At 39.3% G+C, this 26,312-nt stretch overlaps 1 protein-coding gene across 1 annotated transcript; it reads right to left on the bottom strand.

The window, feature by feature from the left end:
* Nucleotides 1–725: 725 nt before the first annotated feature.
* On the bottom strand, nt 726–26,312 carry LOC140243711 (uncharacterized). Its single transcript, XM_072323370.1, has 12 exons — nt 22,272–26,312; nt 19,470–19,682; nt 17,895–18,052; nt 12,683–12,717; nt 11,714–12,016; nt 10,728–10,969; nt 9,323–9,454; nt 7,956–8,115; nt 7,505–7,544; nt 6,713–7,027; nt 3,502–3,734; nt 726–1,015 (listed from the first exon to the last, which is right to left on the bottom strand). Exons 1-12 carry the CDS (start codon nt 26,310–26,312, stop codon nt 726–728), a joined length of 6,162 nt encoding a protein of 2,053 aa, XP_072179471.1.

Raw genomic sequence — 26,312 nt, 5'->3', positions numbered from 1 at the left:
CACACACACACACACACGTTAACATACACGTTTGCATGTAACAATGTTTTTGTACATGCGAATTGTTATCGTTCTCGTGAGAACTTCAACCCAATATTTCATATCCATCGTTGACTATAATATAAGAGAAGGTATGGTAACTATCTTCAGTGTTTCTAACTCGAAAACTACACAGTAAAGATAAACAAGTTATTCTAAGTATACATGTAAATCATAATGTATATAATTCTTCAAATTCGGTTCGTGGTCTTTTGTCATGTAGGACGGCAAAGTGATTCCAGGAAATACTACGTAGTGCCGTAATCCGAAAGTCAACCGCAAAATTCACCCTTTCCACACAAATTGTATCAAACTGCTCTATTACTCGTTTGCCCAACATAGATTAAAACCAATGAATAGAAAGCCGAAAGGGAACACAACATGAAACCCAATACACTTTGGGTGTACGCTTGATATTTTTTTTTTCTGTGAGATTTCAAACAGGCTATTGGTATTCGGAAAATAACAAATTTTTAACCTAGGAAATGACCATACATTTCCATATGTTGCATATAAGGACTCTTCTGTTGACGCACATTACTACTGAGTTTCAAACGTTTTGACTTGTGGCCCGCACTTTTTACAAAGTACGAAATTTCTATGGAAATTGTACATTTACGCTGTCGCAAAAAATGTCTCACTGCCTATTTTGACATTTCTAGGACCAGATGTACATTTTGAAAATGCTAAAACCAATTGATAATATCGTTCATAACTGGTGTCATATGTGGTAATCGTGCATTTGCGAGCCAAAGCACCCCTATACAGTGCAGAATCCGCCGGCATCCCAGGGTGAGGGCGGAACGGATGTGCCTTCCAAACGACGTCTCTGGTGAGGGATTCTCGGGCTCAGGAATCTCGTTTTCCTTCGTTGGCTGATGTTCACTTTCACCGTTTCTCCCAATGTCTCCGTCTGATGTGCCCTTGCTCTCCCGCGACTGTAATCCAGCTGTTGTCCAGGAGTTTGACAGACTATCTGCATTGATACAAGGGTAGAAGAGCGTTAAAACATACAATGATGTGGAATATCAATCATATATTATGTTTAGTGTCAAGCGTTGTTCAAAGAATTTTTATATTGGTAGAACGATATTGACAGCAATTAATTAAATGTCATAAGAGCGAACAAAGCACGAAGACACAATTTTGTACGCTTACGCTAATGCTAAAAGATAATTTCTCTCAAACGATATCGGGTTTTTTTATTTTAACATTGTGTTGACCTGTCAACAGAATATAACTAAAAACAAAACTGTTCATTCGTCTTTGGAGGATGATCGTTCCGCTTTTCGAGAACAATTTTTGGGAACTTTATTTAGGCTATCACTGGAGATACTGCAGTACAAAGCAAATGCTTCAACATCAAGACACGTGCACGCACACTCCCACTTATACAAACATATTTAGTGGAACAGCGGATTTTCGGTACTCTCCAAGTTACAAAAGATCTTCTGATGAAAATGATGACACCAAGATCACTGAAATCGGCTTTGTTATTTTGATTCCATGGTCACTTCCTGAAACAAAGTCCGTTTTAAAGTTTTTTTTCTGGATTTGACACGGATTATGTCACAGAGTAACACATGTTGTGCTCGTTATACGTCTTTTCTTTGTTCTGTTCACTCGGAACAATGTTCAGGCTTACGCAACAACAGAATGTCATTCTAGGCATTTTCATTAGCGTTTCAAGGGTAAAAACGGAAGAAAAGCTGAAAATGACATGATTCATAAAATTGCCACAGACCGCCATCCCTCACATGAGCGTGGGGGCCATGGTGCACATTGTGATTAATGCAATAATGGCCCAGCATTTTGAAGCAAATGGTTTGCTTGGATTTCGCAAACCTCAGTCTCTCGTGTGACACACAGCTGCAGGACCTTACGGAGGAGCTTATATATACTGTTTACGGAATGGGAAGCAGACTAAGATCTTGATTATGGGATTTGCCGAGGTATTTGACCGAAGCGTGCTCCAACATAAACTACATCGCTATGGGTCCAGGGCTTCAATCTGTCAGGAATTCCAGTTTCTTCCAGTCGTCAAGCAGTTTATATAGGTACTGCGGCCAATGGGGAAAGTTCATCCTTTGCGTCAGATCAGGAGTACCGCAAGGGTCAGTGATTTACTGTATCAATTAACGATCAGTCTACCGAAACACCTGACTTCATTTGCACTTCTGTTGCAGATGATACAGCACCGTACAGGGTGGTGACGAGTACTTATGATCAAGACCAACGGCAAAAATGATCTTCAACGCCTTCGATGAATGGGAGGAGAGCGATGAAATGAAGTTTCACCCGAATAAACGCAACACTCTCAACGCAATCACTGGGAGTAGACCACCACTTCAAGCATCTTACCAACTGCATGGCCACAACTGGAAATCGTCAGTGCTCCTGGTTGTTACTATCCAGCAGAACATGGTTAGAATAACCACATTATAACAACGTCTACAACAAAGCAAACAAGACACTTGGCTTCTGCAAAGGATCTAAAGACCTAGGTTACTCTATAAACATCAAGGAGAACGCGTACAGAGCATTTTTGTTCGAATTGTGCTAGAATATGCCTCATTCGTGTTTTTTTCCCCTGCTATACAAAGAACATGTAGAAAAGAAAACATCGACAAGTTGTAGGCAATAGGCCTATAGAGACGAGCTGCTCGCTTTGTCATGAGCAGGTACCAAATAAAGTGTAAGCCAGATGATCAAGATCATTGGCTGGTAGTCCTTAGGACACAGAAGAAAGCTGTCACGACGGCCCATGCTATTCAAGATCAGCAACAATCTAGCTAGTCCGACAATCAATTCAAAGTTGACTCCACTGCCAACTCGGCAACGACGTTCCCACTCCACTGCCAACTCGGCAACGACGTTCCCACAAGAAGCAGTTCCAAGCTCATCGCCACCAGCAAAACATAATATGAGGGGGGGGGGGGGGAGAGATCTTTTCTACCACGTACCATCAAAGAATGGAAATGATCTAGTCAAGAATACTGTCGACTTTTTTGTCAAGAGTCATACGTCAGTAATCTTACATACAATGTACATTAAAATGGAAACAGAGAAAAAAAATGAAACTCCAAATCAAAGGAAACATCTAAGTAGACTCGGGATAGTGGAGGACAGGACTTGCAAGCATCTTCGTTTATATTACGCCGTAATAATTAACCTATCAATCATTGTTGATTGTGGGCACCATCGGAAAAACAAGACAAGAATCAGAATTACGCTATGAATTTCTAATCTTGATGTCATTCTTGACAGGAGTGAATGTTTTATCACATGAAAACAAAAAACAAAATAGAAAAGAAAAATAGAAAAGGAAAAACGTAACATTTTTATTCGTAAAGCTTTGAAAATCGGAGGTCCCCCTCTTTGTGGGACACCAGGTATATGTGCGTTCTATAAACGATGCATATAATCAAAAGAACGAGAAACAAGCTACAAATATAGGCTTACCGTTTCTGTCTAGTTCTTTTGGTTCTACGTCTGTCCTCGTGCCTAGAGGCACAGTCTCACTTTTGCTCTCAACATCATGAAGTGCATCAGTAATTTTCTGCGAGTCACTGTCTCCATTCAGCGATTCGGCCGTCAAGTCTGCAGTATTCTTAACCTTAACACTGACGTCATGGCAAGCTTCTTCACTGCGATGTGACAGTTCCTCCTCGGAGCTCTCTACGGATTCGCAATCACTACAGGTAAAGAAAAGATATCTTTATTTTCAAATATCATAAACTTTGCCTTTTATCTTTATATCGTTTATACTATGATGATTTTTTTTCCGTTTAGCACCTCTCTTATTGGCAATTTACATTAATTTCGATGCGTGATAAGATCAAAGTAAATCAGTAGCATACTGTTAAGAAACCAGTTCTTTCTCATCTTTATTTTTTAGGGGGGTTATCCCTGGTGAGAAGGATAAAAGAAGCTTTACGTTTTAATGCTTTTACTTTAAAACGAAAGAATGTATCAAGAAACTCTTACACAACACAATATGTTATTATCTTGTCATCCTTAACTGCCAAGGTTCCTGTTGTTGCGTTGTTTTGTTTTTAATCCTACTACTTCTTTCTTCCATATCATTATTACAATTCCCTGTACCTCAGTGATCCCAAGCTTCTGGACTTAACATACCCTCGTTTTGACCCACCGTCTCCTTTCCCTTCTCCTGTCTACTTCAGTTTCAATTCATGTCATACCTTCCATACTTATCTATCTCGTTCTATTCATCTATCCATCTATCTATCTATGTTATACATGTATCTATTTTCTTCTTCTTTTACGAGAGCCTAAGAACCTAACAGGGCATAATATAATTATTATAATAGAAGTCGTCTACAGTCCAGTTTTTTAGACCCCAATCTTCCTCTGATGCGATAGCCTCATAACTTGAAATCGAATTACAAAACTACATTGGAACCTTGTAACAAGGACCTTGGGACCATGAAAATGACCTTGTTTTATCAGGTTTCTTGTTATACCAGGGCCCTGTTTCATAAAGCTGTTCGCCAAATTTTGCACGACTTTACGAACGACTTAAATATGGCTACCAAACAATTATTCAGCTATTGAAATTTGCAGATGGTAATTACCATCCTTACATGTTTTAGTTGAAGGTACATTTTTTTTTTTCACCAATGTAGATGAAATATTGACATGCAGTTGTACTTTGTTGAAACGTAAGGGGAGAAAATGGGCACACATATTGGCAATTCATATTCCAGTCGTTCCTAAAGTCATGCGTAACTTTACGAACAGCTTTATGAAACAGGGCCCTGGGTAACAAGATACAAGCTTTTATCAGAGCTAAAATAAAGAAGAAACAAACAAACAAATAAAATATAAATAAAGAAACGACGCCAGGAAAATAATCTTGCTAATGTATCAAGGTATGGTATGTAATAAAAAGGAAATTGCACCCGCAACATTACCTTTTTTTTCCACAAAGAAATTGTATTCACTTAAACATTCAGGTTCAAACTAAAAACTAAATATAAATACGATTCCAATTGATATTCCGGGGGGGGGGACGTTTTTCAGTGGCTGGGGGGGGGGGGGGGTTGACCTTGACACCCCCCCCCCCCGGTCCCGCAGCCACTGAAAAACGTCAGTGGCTGGCGGGACCGGGGAGGGGGGTGTCAAGGTCATATTTCATGGAATATTTGGGAAATTATCAAAAAAAAAATGATCGGGAAGATTTAGAGAGGAAAGGGGTGATTAAAAGAGGATATTCCCCTTGTACATGAGGGAACTATAATTGATTTCACGGAATGTAAGTGATAAGTCTTGTGCACTCAGAATTATTCAGAATCTTAAGGGGGGCGACCGCCCCCACCACCCCCCCCCCCCCCCCCCCTCTTTTGCTACGCCGGTGCTTAGACGGGAACTTAATGTAAAGGGCGGAATCTTTGGAAATTCAAATTCATGGGTGTTGTGATTTTTCCCCGATTTTCCCCCTTTATTTTTCTTTTTCTCTTTTTTTTTCACGAACCAAAAGTGTGTGTGTGTGGGGGGGGGGGGGGGGGGAGGGGGCGCTGCAGCCCCCCCCCCCCCTTCCCGGTTCCGCGGCCCAGGGCCTGCAATATGAAACCTTTAGTTTATTCAGACATACACATTATTCGTCTACTTTCTTCGCTTGCTTTAAAAATTGAAAAAATTGGCTAAAATATAATGATTTGTTATTATTTCTTACAGAAAATATAAAGTAGTTTGCATACAAATAAACCACGTTGTAACACTTTGGGTTTCTGTAGAACCAAGTAGAAAAGTACTTCATTTAATTTGAGTTTGATTCTGTAACATAATTTCCTGTATTTTAGCAATAAACCTTTGAGTAACATCACATTCCTAAAACGAATGTGCAATTGTTTCTGTGGAGCTTGAACAAAACGTACAGAGGTGTGTGTCAGATAGTCCCATTGCAAAAAGTAATTTATTAACACCGATATTTCTATGCAGAAGTTTATACTAAAAATAAGAAGTCTTTGATTTAGGGTAGATATATAAGGAACAGTGTATATTTTAATCCAATTTAAGTTTCGGTTTATCATTTCTTCCCATTTCCGTTCTGATTTAGGTGATTGAAATATTTCATCACATAATATTTGGTGTATATATCGACATATCTTAGTTCTTTTCAACAAATTGTAGATCTTTTTTGTTGCGTCTTTATTTCATTATCATTTGCGGATTTCTTTTCAATTTTTTTATTCACTCTATTCGGGTTGCAGAAATAAATGAAAAATACTCTAAAAAGTTACAACAAACACCGTATTTTATTAGCCCGAAACTGTTCAAAACTTAAAAATGAACCATTATCAGTCAATAATTGTTTAATCTTTAATATACCCCTTTGAAACATTGTTTTCTTAAAAACAATCCCATTATTTACACGAATTGATGAATTAAACCAGATTACCTGGTTTTTCACTTGTTCTACAGATAAATTAGGGGAAAAAGTATATTCACACCAGGCCTTAAGAATTATCACGTATAAAACTGCTTTGAATCAAATCAGTTTCCTTGCCTTGCCTTACATTACCTTGCTTTTCAGAATTCTTGTTAAATTAGGGCACAACAATCCCACAATGAAAATAGAATATTGCGACCAACAAATTTACCAAGGGTTATCATAATATACTTTATACAGAGGAATGATGGTTTATCTCACCTCTCAGTTACGCATTCCTCCGCAATTCTGACAAGTTCGGCTTTTTTCAGTGCTTTCCTCAAAAGGACCTTGAGCTCCTTGGACGTTGTCTCGGGGTTTTTGTCCAGTTTTCTTCTCTTCCATTCCCGTAACATTTCAAGAGTTCCCCGTTCAGTTATTACACTTCCTTTATAATTAGTCTGTACGAATCGTTCAACTTCGGGTTGAATAAAGAGAAGTTTATCTCCTAAAGCTTCTATGTCCCCGTCGTTGGAAACATGTTTTGCGACCTCCTTGAGTATTTCATCGAATTTGCGCGACTTCTTCGAAACATATCTGAATGTTAAGGAGTATTCAAAAAGCAAAGATCTTATGTTTAAAGACCCCTGTTGTAGTACGAAAATTATTTCGTAACATTTATTATTTTCAAGTATTCCCTTATTTTTTCTCTCTTGCTTTTTTTTTTTGCTTGTCCTTTTCTTTTCTTAGTTCTAGTGGGGATTACTCAGCAATTCACAAACGATGTTTAAATGCTATATACATAAATATTCACTCTTGCAGATGCATCTAAACGTAAAGGACAAGGTATCATCCATTTGCCCTATGCTCAAATATTATGTTCCTGATGATTGCTGATCCAAAACAAATTGTTCTCCAAAAGATATCATAGTCTGAAAACGTGTTAATACTTCCAGAATCTGGCTCTTTCTGGCAAATGAAGATGAATCGGTAGGCACTGGAAAAGACACAATTATAAGAAATGATTTGACAGTTGGGGTTTAATTGAAAAAGGAAAGTCGAACAAAAACTCACACTGATGTTTCATCAGACGCTCCAATGAAGTCTCTGTTACCTGCAACCAGAAACCAATCAATCTGTAAGATAACTCGTCTAATGCAAGAAACCCCTATTCACAGACTCGTGCATACACACAGGTTCAGCCTTCATGAAGTGTAATGAAAACAACAGACATCATTTTTTGTTGTTGTCATTTCACCCGAGTCAGCGGCTGCTATGTATAGCCAACGAAACACAATCTCCATTTTATGTTGAGTTCCTTGCTGAATTTACACCGAAAAGGTTATGACAAGTGCTGAAAGCATCGATGTCATGATTAATTCAAATGTCCTACTAACTCACCGTTATCGTTACTAGGTTTTATCAAAATTACTATTTTCATTTTAATCACCGTCACATTAATAATTTCATCAAATGAATTTTGACTCATTGTCTGACTCCCTGTTGTAACAACCCCGATACCTACCGCTGGACTTAGGGTATATCCTGAAAGTCTTTTTTGTGTCTTCGTTGCCTTGATCAAGCTCCAAATCAACGCGATTTTGGTCAGGTTTGGGGGAGGAAAAATCAACCGAGAAGGACACCATATTGGTAGTGAGCCAGAAGATGTTGGTGTAAGATATTGTCTACAAAATAAATGAATTAAAGAACAGATAACGTGTTATGGAAAACCGACGTGGACATACGGTGTATGATGCTACTGATAGTGGGGAGGGGGGGGGGGGTTAAAGTGAGAGGAGAGAAGTAAATCAAAGCAACGGTGTGTATCTGTTTGTGTGTAAACTCTATTGTGCTGCAAGCTGAATACATTCTCTTGCTGCATCGTCATATTGTATTACGTCACCATGTATACTATATCCTATCATATACAGTACTTGATGATATAAAACAAAAAACACACATTTTACACTTTTGTTTGGCAATAACTCAAAACGTTTGTGACTGTTTTTGCTCAAATTCGCTCAGCAGACAGCTGAATAGTGTCAAATTTTATGGGTAAAACTTCTGAGGGACAGTTGTATTCTCATGTTGTCTATTTTATGCATTGTTTTCAATTTTTTTCAGATTTTCGGTAATATTGAAAAGTTAATAATTATATGTCGCATTAAATTCATAAGTGTGTGCGACATTGATGTCGCATAAAATACATAAGTGTGTGCGATGAATATATTAAGCATTTATTCAAAATCTTGGAAATCCTATATGCGGTTCAAAATGAATGTATATCGTCGCTGGGGCGACAAGACCTCGTATCTACGAAATGTCAAATGTTCAGGAATGCCAAAAAACATGGCAGCCAAAGCACTGTGGCGAATGGGATAGCCTTTTCTTTGACATGCAGTGGTGGCTTTATTTTTGGAGTAAGACAGTTGGGATTTGGACAGGACATCACTTAACCCATTATTTGACTATTAATCATAAAAAGTCATTTTCACCAAAATTGCAGATACAAGGTCTTGTCACCCCAGCATATATACATATCATATATACATATTATATACATATTACATACATATTATATATATATATATATATATATATATATATATAAATATTTACATATGCATATAAATTGTATAAATGATATAAGTTTAAAACATTTCTCAGTGACCTATTTTTTCACATTATCTAATCTTATCATAGTGTGTTTAAGTCCACTGCTATGCATTTAAGCTATATTTATCGTTTCAAGCCCTTCTTACCATGTCCCTCTTCAAAATTCCATCATAGGTGTACTCTAACCATTGAAGATTTATCAAACGAAGCGAGGAACATGAAGTCTTATAACGCCTGTGTTGTCTTTTCCACGAATAAAGTAATTTCGAATCCTACCTTCGAATCGCTGCCTCTCAGTTTCTGACTGCATGTAATCTCGAGCGGCCTCCGGTTCGTTTCGACAAAGAACTCCTGTTCGGGTATTGCCTGGTACTCAGAACCTCCTTTAGTGACTATTTTTCGGATACCCTAGTTAAAAAGAGACCAGAACAAACTTATTACCTCAACCTAGGGTTAAGAGGACTCCGTTCCACCTAAAATCTCTCATAAAATGTCAGAAAGATTTGAAATTTATTATTTTTTTAATGAAGGAATATCAATTTCTTATTAGTAGTATGACAAACTTGTTTTGTGTCGAAATTTCATTCATAATACATCTGACCAATTTGCGATATTATTTCCTCATATTATCTTCAAGATGTATCCTCACGAGAGTTATTTAGCAGGGGCAGCGGAACGTTTTTCAGTGTGTGTGTGTGTTGTGTGTGTGTGTGTGTGTGGGGTGTCAAGGTCAAACACCCCCCCCCCCCCCCCCCCTAGACGCACCGGCATAGCCATGATATCATCTTGTGAAGCGAGCGAGCCCGAGCGAGCGGAGGGAACGAGAGGGGGAGGGTGTGGGAGGGGGGTGTACCCCCCCCCCCTCCCACGGTGAGAACTTTTTGCATTTTGATGTTGTAAATGGTGCAATTTGATGCATGTTTTTGCGTCTTTTATCGACTTGAAACGGCCCCACTTGTTTAAGAATGCAGGATATTTTGATGTGGATTATCATTGAACAATTTGCCCATAAAGTGGTAGCATTTAAATAAACTTCTTGTATTAATTGTTACAATGAATTTCATGAACGCTGTCTGTTAATCAATCAGACAGATGCATGCACACGAGGGTGTAGCCCTACATAAGGGATATTTCTCCTCCCACACGAAGGTGATATTACATTTTCAGACCTGAGATTCAGCGATTTGGTGTAAACTTTTGTTGCATTACTTGGCATTTTTTCTAGCCCCCCCCCCCCCAAAAAAAAAGAGAAAATAATGGAAATAATTAAGACTTTTTTTTTCAGAAAAGTGGTAATAGCAAAATCACGGCATTTAGCTCTTATTCCGTGTGTGCATCATCTGTGTGTATGTACAAAGTCTAATGACGTAAAGGGGGAGGGTGTGTGGGAGGGGGATGCCCCCTCCCGCTCGACGGAGCTTTTGAGTTTTTAAAATTGAAATAGAGCGATCTGAAACACACTTTTTGTGGGAAATTAGGGTGGTATGATTTTTCCCCCTATTTTTTCCTTTTCTTTCTGTCTGTCTGTCTTTTTTTTTTTTCACTAACCAAAAGCGTGTGTGTTCCGCGGCCCCTGTTTAGACCCACATTATGATTTCGAGTGAATTTATTTCTCCTAAAGTAGTGGATTTCAATCCCTGCCTTATACATCTAAAAGGTACATTTGAACGATCTCCGTTACCTCGGACTTTCCCGGGATTAGATCGTACACGTGTTGTGAAAGCACGGCGTCCGATTCGCTCTTCATAGGCATCACAAATGACAGGCATCCAACTCGCTTCCCAGTCACGAAAAGTGTTTTTACAAAAGCCCAGAACGATGTGAAATGGGATACGTAAATCTCAGCATGTTTCTTGGTAAGGACATACTCTTGGGAAGCCTCTGAACTGGTCTTCAGTTCTCTGCGGACGAGGGCAGCATTGTCTGTACGAAAGAATAGCATGCATAGGGATACACACTGACGTGGGTTAAAGTCTGGTTAAAGGCATACTTTAACCTTGTTTCCAGTTTGAAAAGTATGAGCTTCATGTTACTTCTTAATGATGTCTATGATAAGGCCAAAAGAAAAAAAAAACCAAAAAAAGTCGTGCCACAAAACGATCAATAAGTTGTTAAAAAGAGCAACAATCTAGGACTACCAAGATTTAGCATCTATATCCTCAATACAGACTTCAGTGTTTATGCCTTTTTATCAATATCAAATTAAGTCGAGTCTCACCTATTGCTTTCATGAACATGTTAAAGGTGGCAAACTTCTTTAAATATTGCTTTCAAGGGTGTATGTGTGCAAATTATCATTACATAGGTCTAGCTTTGACATGAAATTTGAGAAGTTTTATACGCTCACCCTCCACAATGTTATTGTGTTTAATCATTCTTAATGAACATGATGCAGGACTACTTCTCAACAATTCTGAGATTATACTGCGCGATTAATACTTTTGTATAAAAAGGCTATAATTCATATGAGGGCAATAATTATAGATACAATAAAGGTAGATATTAATGGGGGTGTTGTTGTATTGACATTAATAGCTTCATTCCATGGTCGAAAGATAAGAGATAGATAATTATCTTTTAATCCATTGAGGCAACAATATTTTGGTATCTATACCACTCCATTTGGCTGCCTCTGAAGTAGAAGTACAATCACATCAAGGTTCTTACCTCCTACATTTCCTGGCCTGATGTAGAGTATGACGTCTTCTTCGCCTGGCCTGAATCCCCCGACCAGCTCTAGGCTATGTTGGATGGTAAGAATCACCGGCTTATTGAAATGTACTCCCGAAGGTTGGCACTCAACACCTGGGCCAATTTGTACCTCGTCCTCTGGCGGTGATGGTGTAAGGGGACCGGTTGTCATGATGGCAATCTTTGTGGGTCTGTCGAGGGCTCCCTCCGGTACTGTAAGCGTGATCCCCTGGTTTGGAAGACTGATCACTCCGCCGTGAGAATCAATCAACTTCTCAGCTGTTCATAACGTTTTCAAAAGAGACTGAACAGTAAATATGATTGGGATAAGAGGTTCAGAAGAACGTATTCCTATGAACGCTACTCATTAAAAAAAAAGAAAAAATGATATTAATTTAAAGAAAAGTGAGCTACCTTAAATACACGTCTGGCGTCATCGTATGTTGAGAAGTGGACCGTTTGCTCCATTTGTCATCCAAATGCACGAAATATCGCTGTTTTAAGAATTGTTTCAGAAGACATCATTATCAGTTCAGGTTTATTCATTTGATGTTTTTGAATTATAATCAAAATTGCATTATGATTAACAAATTTGTGACCTGTTTGAGAGATTTTTTACAAAGATATTTTACCAAAGTTTTGGGATTTATTATCAAGCGGCCAAACACATGGAATTTATGGAGGGGAGGAGAGCGCTATATGCCTCCTCGGGACAAGGAGAGCTAAAAAAAAGAAATGTTTTCATTTTTTGACTTAATGTACTAAAATGTTTTCTCCCTCATTAACGTAGCCTGATGAAATATAAAACAAAACAAAAAAGGAATTAATCTTAAAATAAAAAGTAAATTAGAAGTCAGCAATCACGGGAAAAGTCCTGAAGTGCACGTGAGGTCTAGTAACAAAGGATGATTTTTCAATTATATCATTATATCGTTAGAATCTCACCTTTAACTCGTCCCATCGCATCAGTAGAGACCATCCTTTTCCGGAGCGTTTGATAGAAAAGAATTGAAAGATAATTGGGGTAGGGGTAGGGGGACGCGGTCAGAAAGCTGTACACGCGCGAAAACCTTTTCCGAAAACACATACCAAGAAATCATGTAAAGTCATGTGGATGAAATTGCTCTCTCAACTTTTTTTTAACGCATTCCTCCACTAACTCTGCGAAAAAATATCCTTAATGCGTGCTACAAAACGAAAAAAAAATTACTTCGTGCATTAAAAGGACAAGTTACCTCGTGATTCTTATTAATGTCAATACAACAACACCCCCATTAATATCTACCTTTATTGTATCTATAATTATTGCCCTCAGATAAATTATAGCCTTTTTATACAAAAGTATTAATCGCGCAGTATAATCTCAGAATTGTTGAGAAGCAGCCCTGCATCGTGTTCATTAAGAATGATTAAACACAATAACATTGTGGAGGATGAGCGTATAAAACTTCTCAAATTTCATGTCAAAGCTAGACCTATGTAATGATAATTTGCACACATACACCCTAAAAAGCAATATTCAAAGTTGTGTTGCCACCTTTAAGATGTTCATGAAAGAAACAGGTGAGACTCGACTTAATTTGATATTGATAAAAAGGCATAAACACTGAAGTCTGTATTGAGGATATAGATGCTAAATCTTGGTAGTCCTAGATTGTTGCTCTTTTTAACAACTTATTGATCGCTTTGTGGAACGATTTTTTCGTGTTTTTTTTTCTTTTGGCGTGATTCTTGGAACAAGACTGGAATGAAATTGAAACTTGCCTTAATTTGGAAGATGCTGTTAAGAAATGGGAAGAAAAGGTCTTACTAGTCACCAATAAGCACATGCCTATAAAGACAAAGCGTACGCGTAAGAAATATTCTCCTTGGTTGAATGAATCGGTTTTTGACTTGATGAGAGAAAGAGACAAGGTGAAGAAGAAAGCAATTACACAAAATAATGAACAGTTGTGGAAGGAATATCGACGGCTGAGAAATAAAGTTACTAATGTTATAAGGAAAACGAAAAAAAAAACAGTATTACATCAATAAATTGTCTGAATGTTATGAAAGAAATGAATCCTGGAATGTTCTAAAATCTTTTTTGCCAAATAACGGCACATCGTCTCATCATCTCTCTTGTAATGATGCATACAGCAAAGCCTCTGAATTTAATGAACACTTTGCCAGTGCTGCTATGAATTTGTTAAATGAACATCAGGTTGAGAAAACTGACGTGACCGAAGTAGATATTATTCGAGAATCCGTATGTTATGATAACATGGACACATTTACAGTTGTATCTGAAGCTCAGGTTATGAACGAAATCAACAAACTGAAAAATAAAAAATCGACTGGAATTGATGGTATATCGGTTGAGATTTTGAAAGTATGTGCTGATATATTAAATAAGTCTATAACGTATTTGATAAATAAATCTATTATTGAAGGAGTTGCCCCAGAGTCATGGAAAATAGCCAAATGCCAGGTAATTCCGATATACAAAAAAGGAGATAAGTCGAACCCTGATAATTACAGGCCAATTTCCCTGCTGCCTTGTATTTCGAAATTACTCGAGCGCATAGTTTCGTTGCAATTATCATACCATCTTAATGCAAACAATGTCTTAACCCCGGTTCAGTCTGGATTAAGGGCAAATCATTCCACTGTAACTGCCCTTGTAAAGGTAACTGATGAATGGCTTTTGGTCATAGATGAAGGGGAATATACTGGGGCAATATTCGTCGAGCTAAGGAAAGCGTTTGACACTGTCGACCACAATGTAATGTTAGACAAGCTGTCGAGAATTGGTATAAATGGAGCTTCACTTCAGTGGTTTAAGAGTTATCTGACGGGTAGGAGGATAGTGGCTAAGGTCAACAACGCATTGTCTGATGAAATGTACTTAACTCATGGCGTGCCCCAGGGCTCTCTTCTTGGCCCTCTACTGTTTTGTGTTTTCATTAATGACCTGCCTCGCATTTTCCAGTCACGTCGTGTTCATCTTTATGCGGATGATACAGTCATGTACTACTCCAACAAAGATGCTAAAGTCTTGGAGTCCATTTTAAACAAAGAACTGCAAGTTTTGGATCAGTGGATGTCACAGAATAAGACCGTCAGTATGCTTTTTGGCACGAGATTTATGCTCTCAAGGTGTAATACACTAGATGTAAGAATAAAGAATACTCAAATTCGAAATGTTGAAACGATAAAATATTTTGGAATTCATATCGACGCTGAGTTGAAATGGAATATTCATGTAGAAAAAAAAAATGTGCCAGAAAATCAGTAGACTGATTGGTTTTCTTGGAAGATTGAGATATGTTGTAAATGAATCTTATTTGAATTTGATATATAAATCCGTGATTCTTCCACATTTTGATTACGGAAATGTTATCTATTCCGCTCCACAAGGCTCTCTGTCAGCTCTTCAAAATCTACAGAATAGAGCGGGCCGTATGATTATGAGAGTAAATCCATATTCCTTTGTTTCTACTCAACATATTCGTGATATTTTGGGCTGGGAATCTCTTGAATACCGATATAAAAAAAAATATGAGTATTATGATTTATAAGATATTGCAGAATTTTCTCCCTTATTATATGTCTGATAATATTTCTAGAACATTTCTTAATTATTCACTTCGTTCAAATCAGAATTTGAATCTTCCAAAGCCAAATTCAAATAACTGTAAAAGAACTTTCTTTTACAGGGGAATATCAATGTATAATCAATTGCCCAATTCAATTCAATTCAATTCATTCATTTTTCATTTTTCTTTTTCCAACAAAACATAACGCATAATATATTTGGAATTACATCATAAATATAAACATTCGACTTTGTAAAAGATAAATGATACAAATAAACAAAAGAATACATACTGGCAAAAAAGTACAAAGTTATGCTTCAGTTGAGCAAAAAAGAACTGAGAAGTCCACTAAAAAGCAAGCTTGTATGTTGTGAACCACTCAAAAAATGAACAAACTTATGAATTACTTATTTACAAATACTTATCACAGATACAATTTACGACAGAACGGAACAAGACAGGAGAAATACAAAAGACATGACACGACTTCATAAAAAAGACGGAAAGAATGGAGAGAGGGAGAGGAAAAGAAAAAAGAGAATGCCTACACGCTGAACTAGGGAAATGGAACAGGGGGTGATTGAGAATGTGCTTCAGAGGGCTGGTACTGCACGCAGCTGTGCAGGGATTTAATGGCTATTGCATAATAATCTATGTAATCCATTACGTAATAATGATGTCAGTAATCGAAAGATTGGTGGATGGATGATGAACCCTGAGGTTGATGAGATCTATCTAATAAAGAAATATATCAAAGAGGATTTAACAGAAATGATTTTAACTTGCGCTTAAGAGAATGCAAAGAAGGGGAATTTTTTATTTCACCGCTTAATGAATTCCAAAATCTAGGACCGGTGTATATAAATGTACTCTGAGCTAATGAAGTTCTCAGGAGGGGCAAATGAAACTCATTAGATTGTCTAGTGGGATAATTATGAAAAAAAAATTCCTTGGTATCACAGTGGATGATAAACTCTCATTAGGATCTTCAAGAATTTTATTATCATATTTCACAACTTTGTAATATTTAATTTCTTTTTTGATATATTCATAGCCTGCTTCAATATCTTCCATGCGTTCTTTATATCATAATGAAATTCGTAACGCAACAACTTTGAGATCTTTTCAAATGTTGTTATCTGATTATCTAGATAGAGCATTATGGTTAAAAAGAAAAGGACTCAATGGAGTACCAAATGTAACAGCCATTTTTTCCCTTTTTTTTTGGAGGGGGGGAGGGGGTAAATGAGTCTTGCCTTTTCTTTTGTAAGTTTGTTCTCCTCCTCTTTTTCTTTTCCTTGCTCTGCTTTTCTCTACCTATCTCTGATTATTGTTGACTCTGAGTGTACCAGTTCGGTATATAATTTTCATTATTGTTTCTTATGTTTTGTATATACAGTGTATTATTCTTGTATTGTATTGTAAATTCGGGACCCTGTGGAAGAACAGACATATTTTGAAAATATGACTATTAAAACAGGCAATCCCCCGTTCCTTCTGTACATATATGCAATGTATATGCAACTTGTACTGTGTGTATTTTTATATGAAGACGGAAATAAAAACAAACAACAAACAAATCTACAGTTCAACATCTTTTGAAAACACACAAACATGACAAATGACTATATTATTATAATGTCCAATCTTCGACAAGAAGGCACTAAAAGAAGCAGGTGTCCTTTTCTGATTTTCGGTCAAAAAACGGGTTCTCCAAAGGATTCCTTGAGGTTGGCCTTTGAATGAACGAAGCTCTAGTCATCTGTACAAGCGCGGGCGATTCAGTGGCTGCCTCATTTCATGCCTCAATGAGAACAGTTAGATGACCGAAATTCCCAAAAAATAAACGAGCTGATTTTACAGCGCTTTATCAACAAAACAAATTACATTCTTGCGTCGTTTTCGCTTTCTTATAAATTCGACATGTTCTATAGGGTAAATTCTCCTTTAAATCATGTGCACTATACTACTAGTGTTGATACACTTGACACGCTACACACGTAACGGGCCCTATCCTTCATTAAACATTTTATGCGCTTTCTTTCATTTTCGTCAGGCATGTCTAAAGCAATATGGGCGAGTGCCCTCCCTCCCCCCCCCCCCAAAAAAAAAAACAACAACAACAACAACAACAACCCCCCCCCCCCCCCACGAAAAACACCTATATACCAGAATGGAGATCCCCTCTTTGTGGAGTCGTTGGGAAGGAGGTGAGCCCACTCGTTGGACTGGCCTACTGATGTAGGTTTAATTCACTCAAAATCACTCAAAATAAGAACGGATCTGGATCCTTATTGACTCCAATAAGAGTGGTTTTTGATGATTGTATATTGGCACAGCCAATTCGATTGATTACAGATGATCTCAGGAATTACAGTGTAATGAAGGAGACATCGTTATTTTAATGCCAATTTCGTTTCTGTAGAAGAATTAATGTAAACATTTAAGCTATCATCTAGCAGTAGGTTTATCATGCATGAAACGGGAAATCTCATCTTTCTAAATGTATACTTCATCTTTTTCATCATATGACTTCCCGCTCAAAGGTTACTGACATATCAACCTTGAAGGAAACCTACCTTTGGAGTAGAATCTGTCGAAGAATCAAATTGCCTACATACTGACATGGCAACAGGCCGCTTGAGTTGAGGGCGCTACAGTTGGCTCCATTGTTAAGCAGGTAAGCAACAAATGCTTCCTTTAGGGACAGGACACGTTTCCCGTAAGTTCTAGCCAGCTAAAAGAAAATAAATAATAATAGAAACAATGATAATTAAAAACGAACAAAAAACAAACATACAACAAACAAACAAATAATTGCATGTTGTGTACAGTGGATATTATGATGACACCTACTTGCATCGCCCTTTCACTCTATACCACGTATCAAAGGCCACCAAGACCAGCTGGGAAGTTGGTGGGTGCGAATGGTAGTCCAAGGTACGACAATAATTGCATCAAATAAGAAGATCGATTAGAATACCTATCTTGCGCATTGAATTTAACCATTAGTCATGAGTCAACGTGCATGTCATCACTGAATAATGTCTACATGAAAGCAATCTCAGTTTCCTGCGCACATACAAATCACGTTTATCACGTTTATCTTGTATAATAAATCACCATTATAATATCAGATATACATTTCATACTAGAGGTATCTGTACTGGGTTTAATTTTCAACTCACTGAGGGCAGTACAAAAATAACGACAATTAAAATTCAGGGGTTTGTAAAGTCATGAACTCGATTTCAGGCCATAAGCGGTCATGTACGGTAGCTGTTACTATAATCAACTGCGCGATTTTGCGCACGGACCGTGACTTTGCCGTCCCCGTTGAGTTTGGGAAAACTTCCTATTATTACTTAAAACAAACAAACAAACAAACAAACAAACAAACCAACAAACAAACAAATAAACAAACAAACAAACAAAACCGGTGTTCTCGTTCCGCAACATTCATGTTTCTTGTCCGTCTTCATCCTTCCTCCTCAACTCCTCTTCTCTTATGTTAAAAATTGCTCCTCTCCCTCCCTCACAACCTTATCGCTCTACAAATGCCAGCATTTTCAAACTAAACTCGTTCTTGTGCGCGCTTCAAGCCCGTTTCGGAGTCCGATTTTATTTTTTTAACATCATAGATCCATCCCATTTTGTACACTCACGCCAATTGGGGCAAAATTTCACCCCACATTTTGGCTTAAATCGCAGATTGTGATTAAATGGAAGGGTCTCTTTCAGCAAAACCTTCCCCGCCCCCCCCCCCCCCCGAAAAAAAAAAATTAACCTCCCTGGAATAGTTGAACATAGAACTTCACAAGCTTTTAAATCAACTTGACTCCACTGCATGTAGGCCTACAGACAATAATTACTCCGCAAATATCATGCACTGAAAAGCCCCAAACTACAGACTCATTCATGAGTGTTGCTATGTAAGCTCTATCCAACAATCGGGCTGTCATTCGATTACAATACGAAAATCATCCTTCTAAACTATGACTGATAGTGACAAATAGATCTTCAACGTATTAGTTGTGGGCTGTGTTTTTTAGTTTATCTTATTGACCTGTGTGTGTTCATGGTTGGTTGGTTGGAGGGGGGGGGGGGTGGTGGCAAATGTATAGCAGACACGTTAACAACAAACATATCGTTACCTGATTCAGAGATGGCGTGGACTCTAATTTCAGTTGATCACTAGACAAATGACCGATTGCTATTTCGAGACACGTAATACCGCTTAGTGATTCGACGTTGATGTCAGCACCGTGAGTCAGGAGAACTTCAGCAACAGACGTCCGCCCTCTGTTGGTCGCCATATGAAGAGCTGTGTATCCATGCAGCGTCTGCTGATCGAGAAGACATCTCGTCTGCAAAATAAATTCGTAACTTGAATGACGTCGTGTGTGCGGGTGTATGTATCGGTGCGTGTGTGTGTGTGTGTGTGTGTGTGTGTGTGTGTGCACGTGACTGTACATTTAAGTGTATTGCTTCAAATTCGTAATTTCCCCATCTGATTAGGTCATTGATATCTATGCTTGCTTTTTTGACTTGAGAGTTTGTGTTTGTCTTTTTTTTTTTTCATTTCTTTTGCTGATACATCAGCCCTTTCGCGGCTGTATCCAACAAGGTTCATGTAGTGCAAAAACTAAGATGGCCTACTCCTTTATAAAAAATTATGCATTTTTCCTTGACTGAGAATGTGTGAGAAGGTGTAGACCAACTTGTCACGAATGTGCGGCTTTCCGTTGCTTAGTGTTTGTTATAAATTCATACAATTTGCATGGACCCAATTGTGTTGAATAACGATAATACACTGTATTGGTGATAATGATGATGATAATGCTTTATCACGGTTTCACGTAACTTGCATACACTTCCACAAGCATGACTTAAACTGTGAAGCCGTCTAATACATAATATTTGTGACCTTGCATCACAAAACCAACAAAAAGTCACCAGATATGGATTTTTAGTTGAGGGCAGATTCTTAATGAGCAGACTCTAAGCTTTAAACTGATGGATAACTCAATGCAAATGGACTCCCCTTACCACTCTAAATACCAGAAAGAAAACACAAACTCTGGAAAAGTGTGAACTGAGAAAAGAGGCTCTGACGTTCGGGGTCTATTCAAGCGCTTAACCTCTACCAAACCATGATAGCTGTGCAATGAAAGTGACAAAACACAACAAGTAAACCACAGGAGCAACAACAATGAAGGAATTATGAGAGTAAGCCGAAATTGAGCATGTTCTATCAACACATTCTGTCCATGATTAATACCGACTTTCAAAGCAGCAGAGTTACTTTTTCAAACGTTATTAGACTTGAAATTGAAGTGTGTGTGTGAAGAATTTCAAGAAATGAAAAGGGGACTCTGAGACATGTCTGATCATTCTATTCTCCCCCCCCCCAAAAAAAAGGAATGGGTTGTAGAAAACTGCTGAAAACACACTTTCCCTTTCATATTATGATCCAAAACTTAAGAATAACGTAAAAGAAGGATAGCTCTTTCAGAAAATATGATATGAAAAACTTAAGATTGACTTGGTTGACCCTTTTCACCTTCTTTGAGTCCTCACGCAAAATCAAGGGGTGCGACTTTTTGTTCGTTTTGTGATGCACGGTCACATTTAAGTCTTACAGTCATTAGGAACAGGTGTGCAGAACGAAGACTAGGCAGTCTTACAAATACTCCCCTTAGTTTTCAAAATGACCGAAAGCAATAAGGGTGGTTTTAACGGTTGAGGGAGAAATAAGTCGACGTTCACACAAACCATCGTATCTGTAGTTATCGCGTAATGAAATTTAGAGATAATCGTGTTTGAAGTTTACCCATTTTACAACCACGTTTGCTACCCTTTTTAAGAAGCGCGTCTTTCTGAAAAAGAATTATTAGAAAAAACTCTAAATAGAAACTATAAAGTGGTATTTATTAAAAAAAAAAGAAGCAGAAAAAGGAATATTTCACAAATGTGACAGTGCACCACAAAACAAAGAAAAAGTCGCACCCCTTGATTTTATGTGAGGGCTCCAAAAAGGTGAAGTGGGTCAACCGAGACAATCTTGAGTTTTTCATATTTTCTTAAAGAGCTATCCTTCTTCTACATTATGCTTTACTTTGGGATCATAACATGAATGAGAAAGTGTGTTTTTCAGCAGTTTTTCTACAACCCTTGTTTTGGGAATGACCAGGTATGTTTTAGAGGCCCTTTTTCATTCCTTGAAATCCCTAGCACAGTCTTCAATTTCAAGTCTAATAACTTTTGAAAGGCTTATGCTACTGCTTTGAAAGTTGGCATTAATCATGAACAGAATGTGTTGATAGAACATGTTCTATTTCAGCTTAATCTGATAATCCCTTCAATGTTGTTGCTCTGGTGGTTTACATCCTGTGTTTTGTCCCTTTCATCGTGCAGCTAGCACAGCTTGGTAAAGATTAAACGCTTGAATAGGCTCCGTACTTCAGAGCCTCTTTTCTCGGTTCACACTTTTCCAGAATGTGTGCTTTCTTTCCAGTATTTAGATACGTTAGGGGAGTCCCTCTGAATTGAGTTATACATCATTTTAAAGATTAGAGTCTGCTCTTTCAGAATGTACCCTTAACTAAAAATCCATGTCTGGTGACTTTTTGTTGGTTTTGTGATGCAGGGTCATAATTTGTGGAACGGAATGTTCAACATCGAAATGATTAAAAGTCTCAAAATCGAAAATTTGACCGGAGATCGAGTGACACGACGGTTCGGAAGAACGTCGACGAATATACTGGGTTAGCCTATCATCAGACTGTAGTCGACTGACCTACATGCCCGCCTGTAAGTCCTACGATCATCAAAAGGGGGTGTAAGCACGAAGACGCTAGGAGCCTTTAGGTAGGACCTACACTCCGTGCTGCAAACAGCTCCTCCCTACGTGTAAGACTTAAAGACCTATAATTATTATTACAACTTGAACTTACTGATTCATTGTGGGTAGTACTTTCCAAGATGCATTCGACGATAACCCGGTGGCCATTTGTACTGGCTGCATGTAAGCACGAGAAGCCATTCTCATCTGCAGACATGATATCTGCTCCGTTTCCAATGAGACATTTGGTTACTTCAAGATGGCCACAAGCGGACGCTGCGTGCAGAGCTGAACACCCATCTTCATCTGCAGCGTTGATGTCTGCACCACAACTCAGGAGAGTTCTGCAAATGTCTAACTGACCTTCTCCTGCGGCGATCAATAAAGAAGTCCTGCCAGAATTTACAGTTGTGTCGACACTGATCCCTTGACTTACGAGATACTTCACCAGTTCAAGATGTGATCCCTTGCACGCAATAGTGAGGAGCGAAGAGCCATCAGATTCTATGACGTGAGCATTAGCACTGTGAGCGAGTAGGCATTTCACGACCCTAAGGTGCCCTCGCTCGCAAGCAGCCATCAGAGGTGTGAAACCCTTTGAATCGGTGCTCTCAGTGTAAGAACCTTCATTGCAGAGGTAGTCCACCACATCTTCGTGACCTTCTTGAGCAGCAACAAATAGTGGTGTGCAGCCCTTCACTGTAGATGCTTGCAGATCTGCACCATTAAAGCATAGGAACTGCACGACTTCCAGAAAGCCTGCTTTGGAAGATTCTATTAGGGCCGTATGTCCGAGTACTGTCGTGGAATTGACGTTTGCCCCACTGTGTAGAAGACATACGACCACATCGAGATGCCCTCCTGACGCAGCAGCAATTAAAGGCGTTTCATCATCTTTCCCTGCAAAATTCACATCGGTCCCTTGTGCCAGTAAAACTTCAACGTCTTCAACCCTGCCTCCTTTTGAAGCGGCGAGCAGCTGTGAGCCCTTACTTCCCTTTTGATTTGAATTAGCAATGTGATTCGCAAGAAAACTAACTACCCCGCTATGACCGTTTAATAAGGCCAGGTCTAAAGGAGTCTTTCCAGTTTTTCCAAGCTTATTTGCATAAGCACCATGGCTCAAAAGGGTTTTGACGACTGCCTCATTTCCCTTCATAGCGGCGAAATGCAAGGGGGAGTTCCCATTCACGTCGGTGACATTTATATTGCCACCGAGGTGTATCAGTTTGTAAACTAGGTCTGGATTGCCCAACACAGCAGCAAAGTGCAAAGCTGTCGACCCATCTTCACAAACACTATTTATATCTGCCCCGTGGTTTAGAAGATATTCGAAGACTGACATGTTACCTTCCATTAGGGCTTTGCTAAGAGGCGTCTGGCCATCAACTGTTGCGATGTTCACGGAATCTCCGGCACTGACAAGCAATTTCACTATGTCAAGACGGCCTGTTTTAGAAGCAATGAATAAAGGAGTCATACCCTGGCTTGTCCTGATATTCTCCTTTGCTCCCTGAGTGAGTAAATGGGCCACTACATCTATATGACCACCGAGGCAAGCGCCATAAAGTGGTGTGTAGTTTTCGTGTGTAGTTGCATTCACCGATGCCCCGTAGTTTAGAAGAGCGCGGACTGTTTGAAGACTCCCTCTGTATGAAGCAACATGGAGAGGTTGGCTGCCGTCCCTATCGGTGCTGCTCACATCTGCTCCATGTGTCAAGAGACATTGGACAACGTCCGGATGTCCAGAACGTGACGCGATGAACAAAGGCGTGTGACCATCCTGTGTCTTTGCTCCTACGTTGGCTTTATATTTCAGCAGATGATGAACCACTTGTGTATAACCTCTACCAGCCGCAGTATGTAATGGTATGTAGCCCAAGTCTGTAGTTGCGTTCACATTAGCTCCATACATAAGGAGTGAATGTACTATTTCTGGATGTCCCTCTTGAGATGCAACGAAGAGGGCAGTAAACCCCCCAATTTTTTCCGCTTCTAAATTTACTCGCTGACTAAGAAGTATATATGCAGCATTTGCGTGGCCATGAAAGGCAGCAGCAAATAAAGGTGTGCTCCCATCCCTTACCCTTACGTCGGCACGGGCTCCTTTGGACAATAAGAACTCTATTACTTCTTGAAAACCCTTTTGGGAGGCGATGTATAAGGGAGTGTATCCGTTTACAAGGGTTGCATCGATATCAGCTCCATTGTCTACTAGTTCTTGGACAACTGAAAGGCTACCTTTGCCTGAAGCAGCATGCAGCGGTGAATCCCCTTCTTTTGTAGCCGATTTCACATTGGCTCCGTGCGAAATAAGATACTTTACCACTTCCAGGTGTCCCTCTTGTGAAGCATAGAGGAGCGGAGTGAGACCGTTTTCTGCCTCCAGTTCTCCGCCATGATCAATAAGACATTTTACAACTTCTAGGTGGCCTTGTCCTGACGCAATGTACAGGGGTGAATCATACTGCTCACTCCGTTTTACTGAGGCACTGTGGTTTACATTTGCGCCCCTGGACAAAAGTAGCTTGACCACCTCTAACTGCCCTCCCTGTGAAGCCGCATACAAAGGTGAACAAATTTCCTGTGCTGATGGGTTCACGCATGCACCTTTGTCCAGAAGATAATTGACGACTGGTAAATAGCCTTTAAATGAAGCCATTGTTACAGGTGTGTGCCCATCCTTCGGGGCAAAATTGACGTCTGCCCCTTTTTCTACAAGGGATTCTATCATTTCCAAAAGACCATCTTCGGAAGCGTAGTAGAGGGGAGTGCAGCCTTTTCTTGTAGCTACATTTACATCAGCTCCTTGGGATAAGAGAGTTTTAACAATTCCAAGGTTTTCCCCAAGGACAGCACCGTGCAAGGCTGTAGAGTTGTCTTTGGCCGTCAGATTCACCCTTGCCTCGTTGCACAGCAGAATGTTGACCACTCCAGATCGACCCTTAAATGAGGACAGATGTAAAGATGTGCTGCCATCATCGGTAGCTTCATTCACATTTGCTCCATGCTTCAACAGAGTTGTGACTACGTCACCATGACCTTCTACAGAAGCTAGAGATAGGGGTGTGTGCCCTTTTACTTCGCGTGCGTTTACACCGGCGCCATTTTCCACAAGAAAGTCCACCATTTCCTCGTGACCCCTGAAGGAAGTTGCATGTAATGGTGTTTTCTCATAACCAGCCACATGATTCACATCAGCGCCATTATGTACGAGGCTCTTGACGATTCCTAGATGACTGTTCATGCAAGCAATAAACAGTGGCGTACACATCTCCTTTGTTGCAAGATCCACATGGGCTCCATGGTTGATGAGGATTTTCACCACTTCTTCATGACCCTTGAAAGCTGCATTGAACAAAGCGGTGCTGCCGTCATTTGTGGTGCCATTTAGCTCAGATCCATAATTCAAAAGAATTTCTACAAGGTCTGCGTGTCCTTCCCGTGCTGCGAGGGATAACGGGGTGTGACCTTCCATCTCTCTTGCTTTTACATTAGCACCATGAGCAAGGAGAATTTTCACAATTTCTGCATTTCCGGCCATACTAGCGATGAGAAGCGGCGTGCATGCAATCTCATCAGAGGCATTTACATTGGCACCGTGGCTCAACAGGAACTTGGCAATGTCGGCGCGGCCGTACGCACAAGCGCGATGCAGTGGCGTACAGCCGCATTCTGCTGGCTTATCGACATCGGCACCTTGAGAAACTAGAAATTCGACAACTTCGAGGTTGCCAGCTTCTACAGAAAGGTATATCAATGTACGGCCGCCATCTTCATGAGGTTTGTTAAACTCTTGGCCAACTAGGGAACGGATTTCTTCAATATTTCCGTTACGACATGCAGCGAATAAGGGAGAAAGGTCGTCGGTGTTTCTAACCGTTGTCCCATTATCACCGAAAACACTGGAAGAGATGGTTCCATTTTTTATACGGGCAGGATTTGTCACCTTATGGTTGATAAGCTTCTTGATTCCTTCCAAATGACTGATAAAATTCCAAGCGTAAACGGTGGTCGTTAAAGCCTTCACGTATTCGTCTGTTATTATGGCTCTTAATATGGGTGCCATCAATATGGCGTCAAAGTCTGTTGTATGCCCCCATGCTGCACGCGCCTCTACCTGCTGTGAATACATTTCCACTTGAGACGACAT

Source organism: Diadema setosum, chromosome 20 (genome assembly GCF_964275005.1).
Source record: "Diadema setosum chromosome 20, eeDiaSeto1, whole genome shotgun sequence".
Lineage (NCBI taxonomy): Eukaryota > Metazoa > Echinodermata > Echinoidea > Diadematoida > Diadematidae > Diadema > Diadema setosum.
The sequence above is the reverse complement of the archived record's forward strand: the minus strand, read 5'-3'. Positions and strand labels throughout refer to the sequence as shown.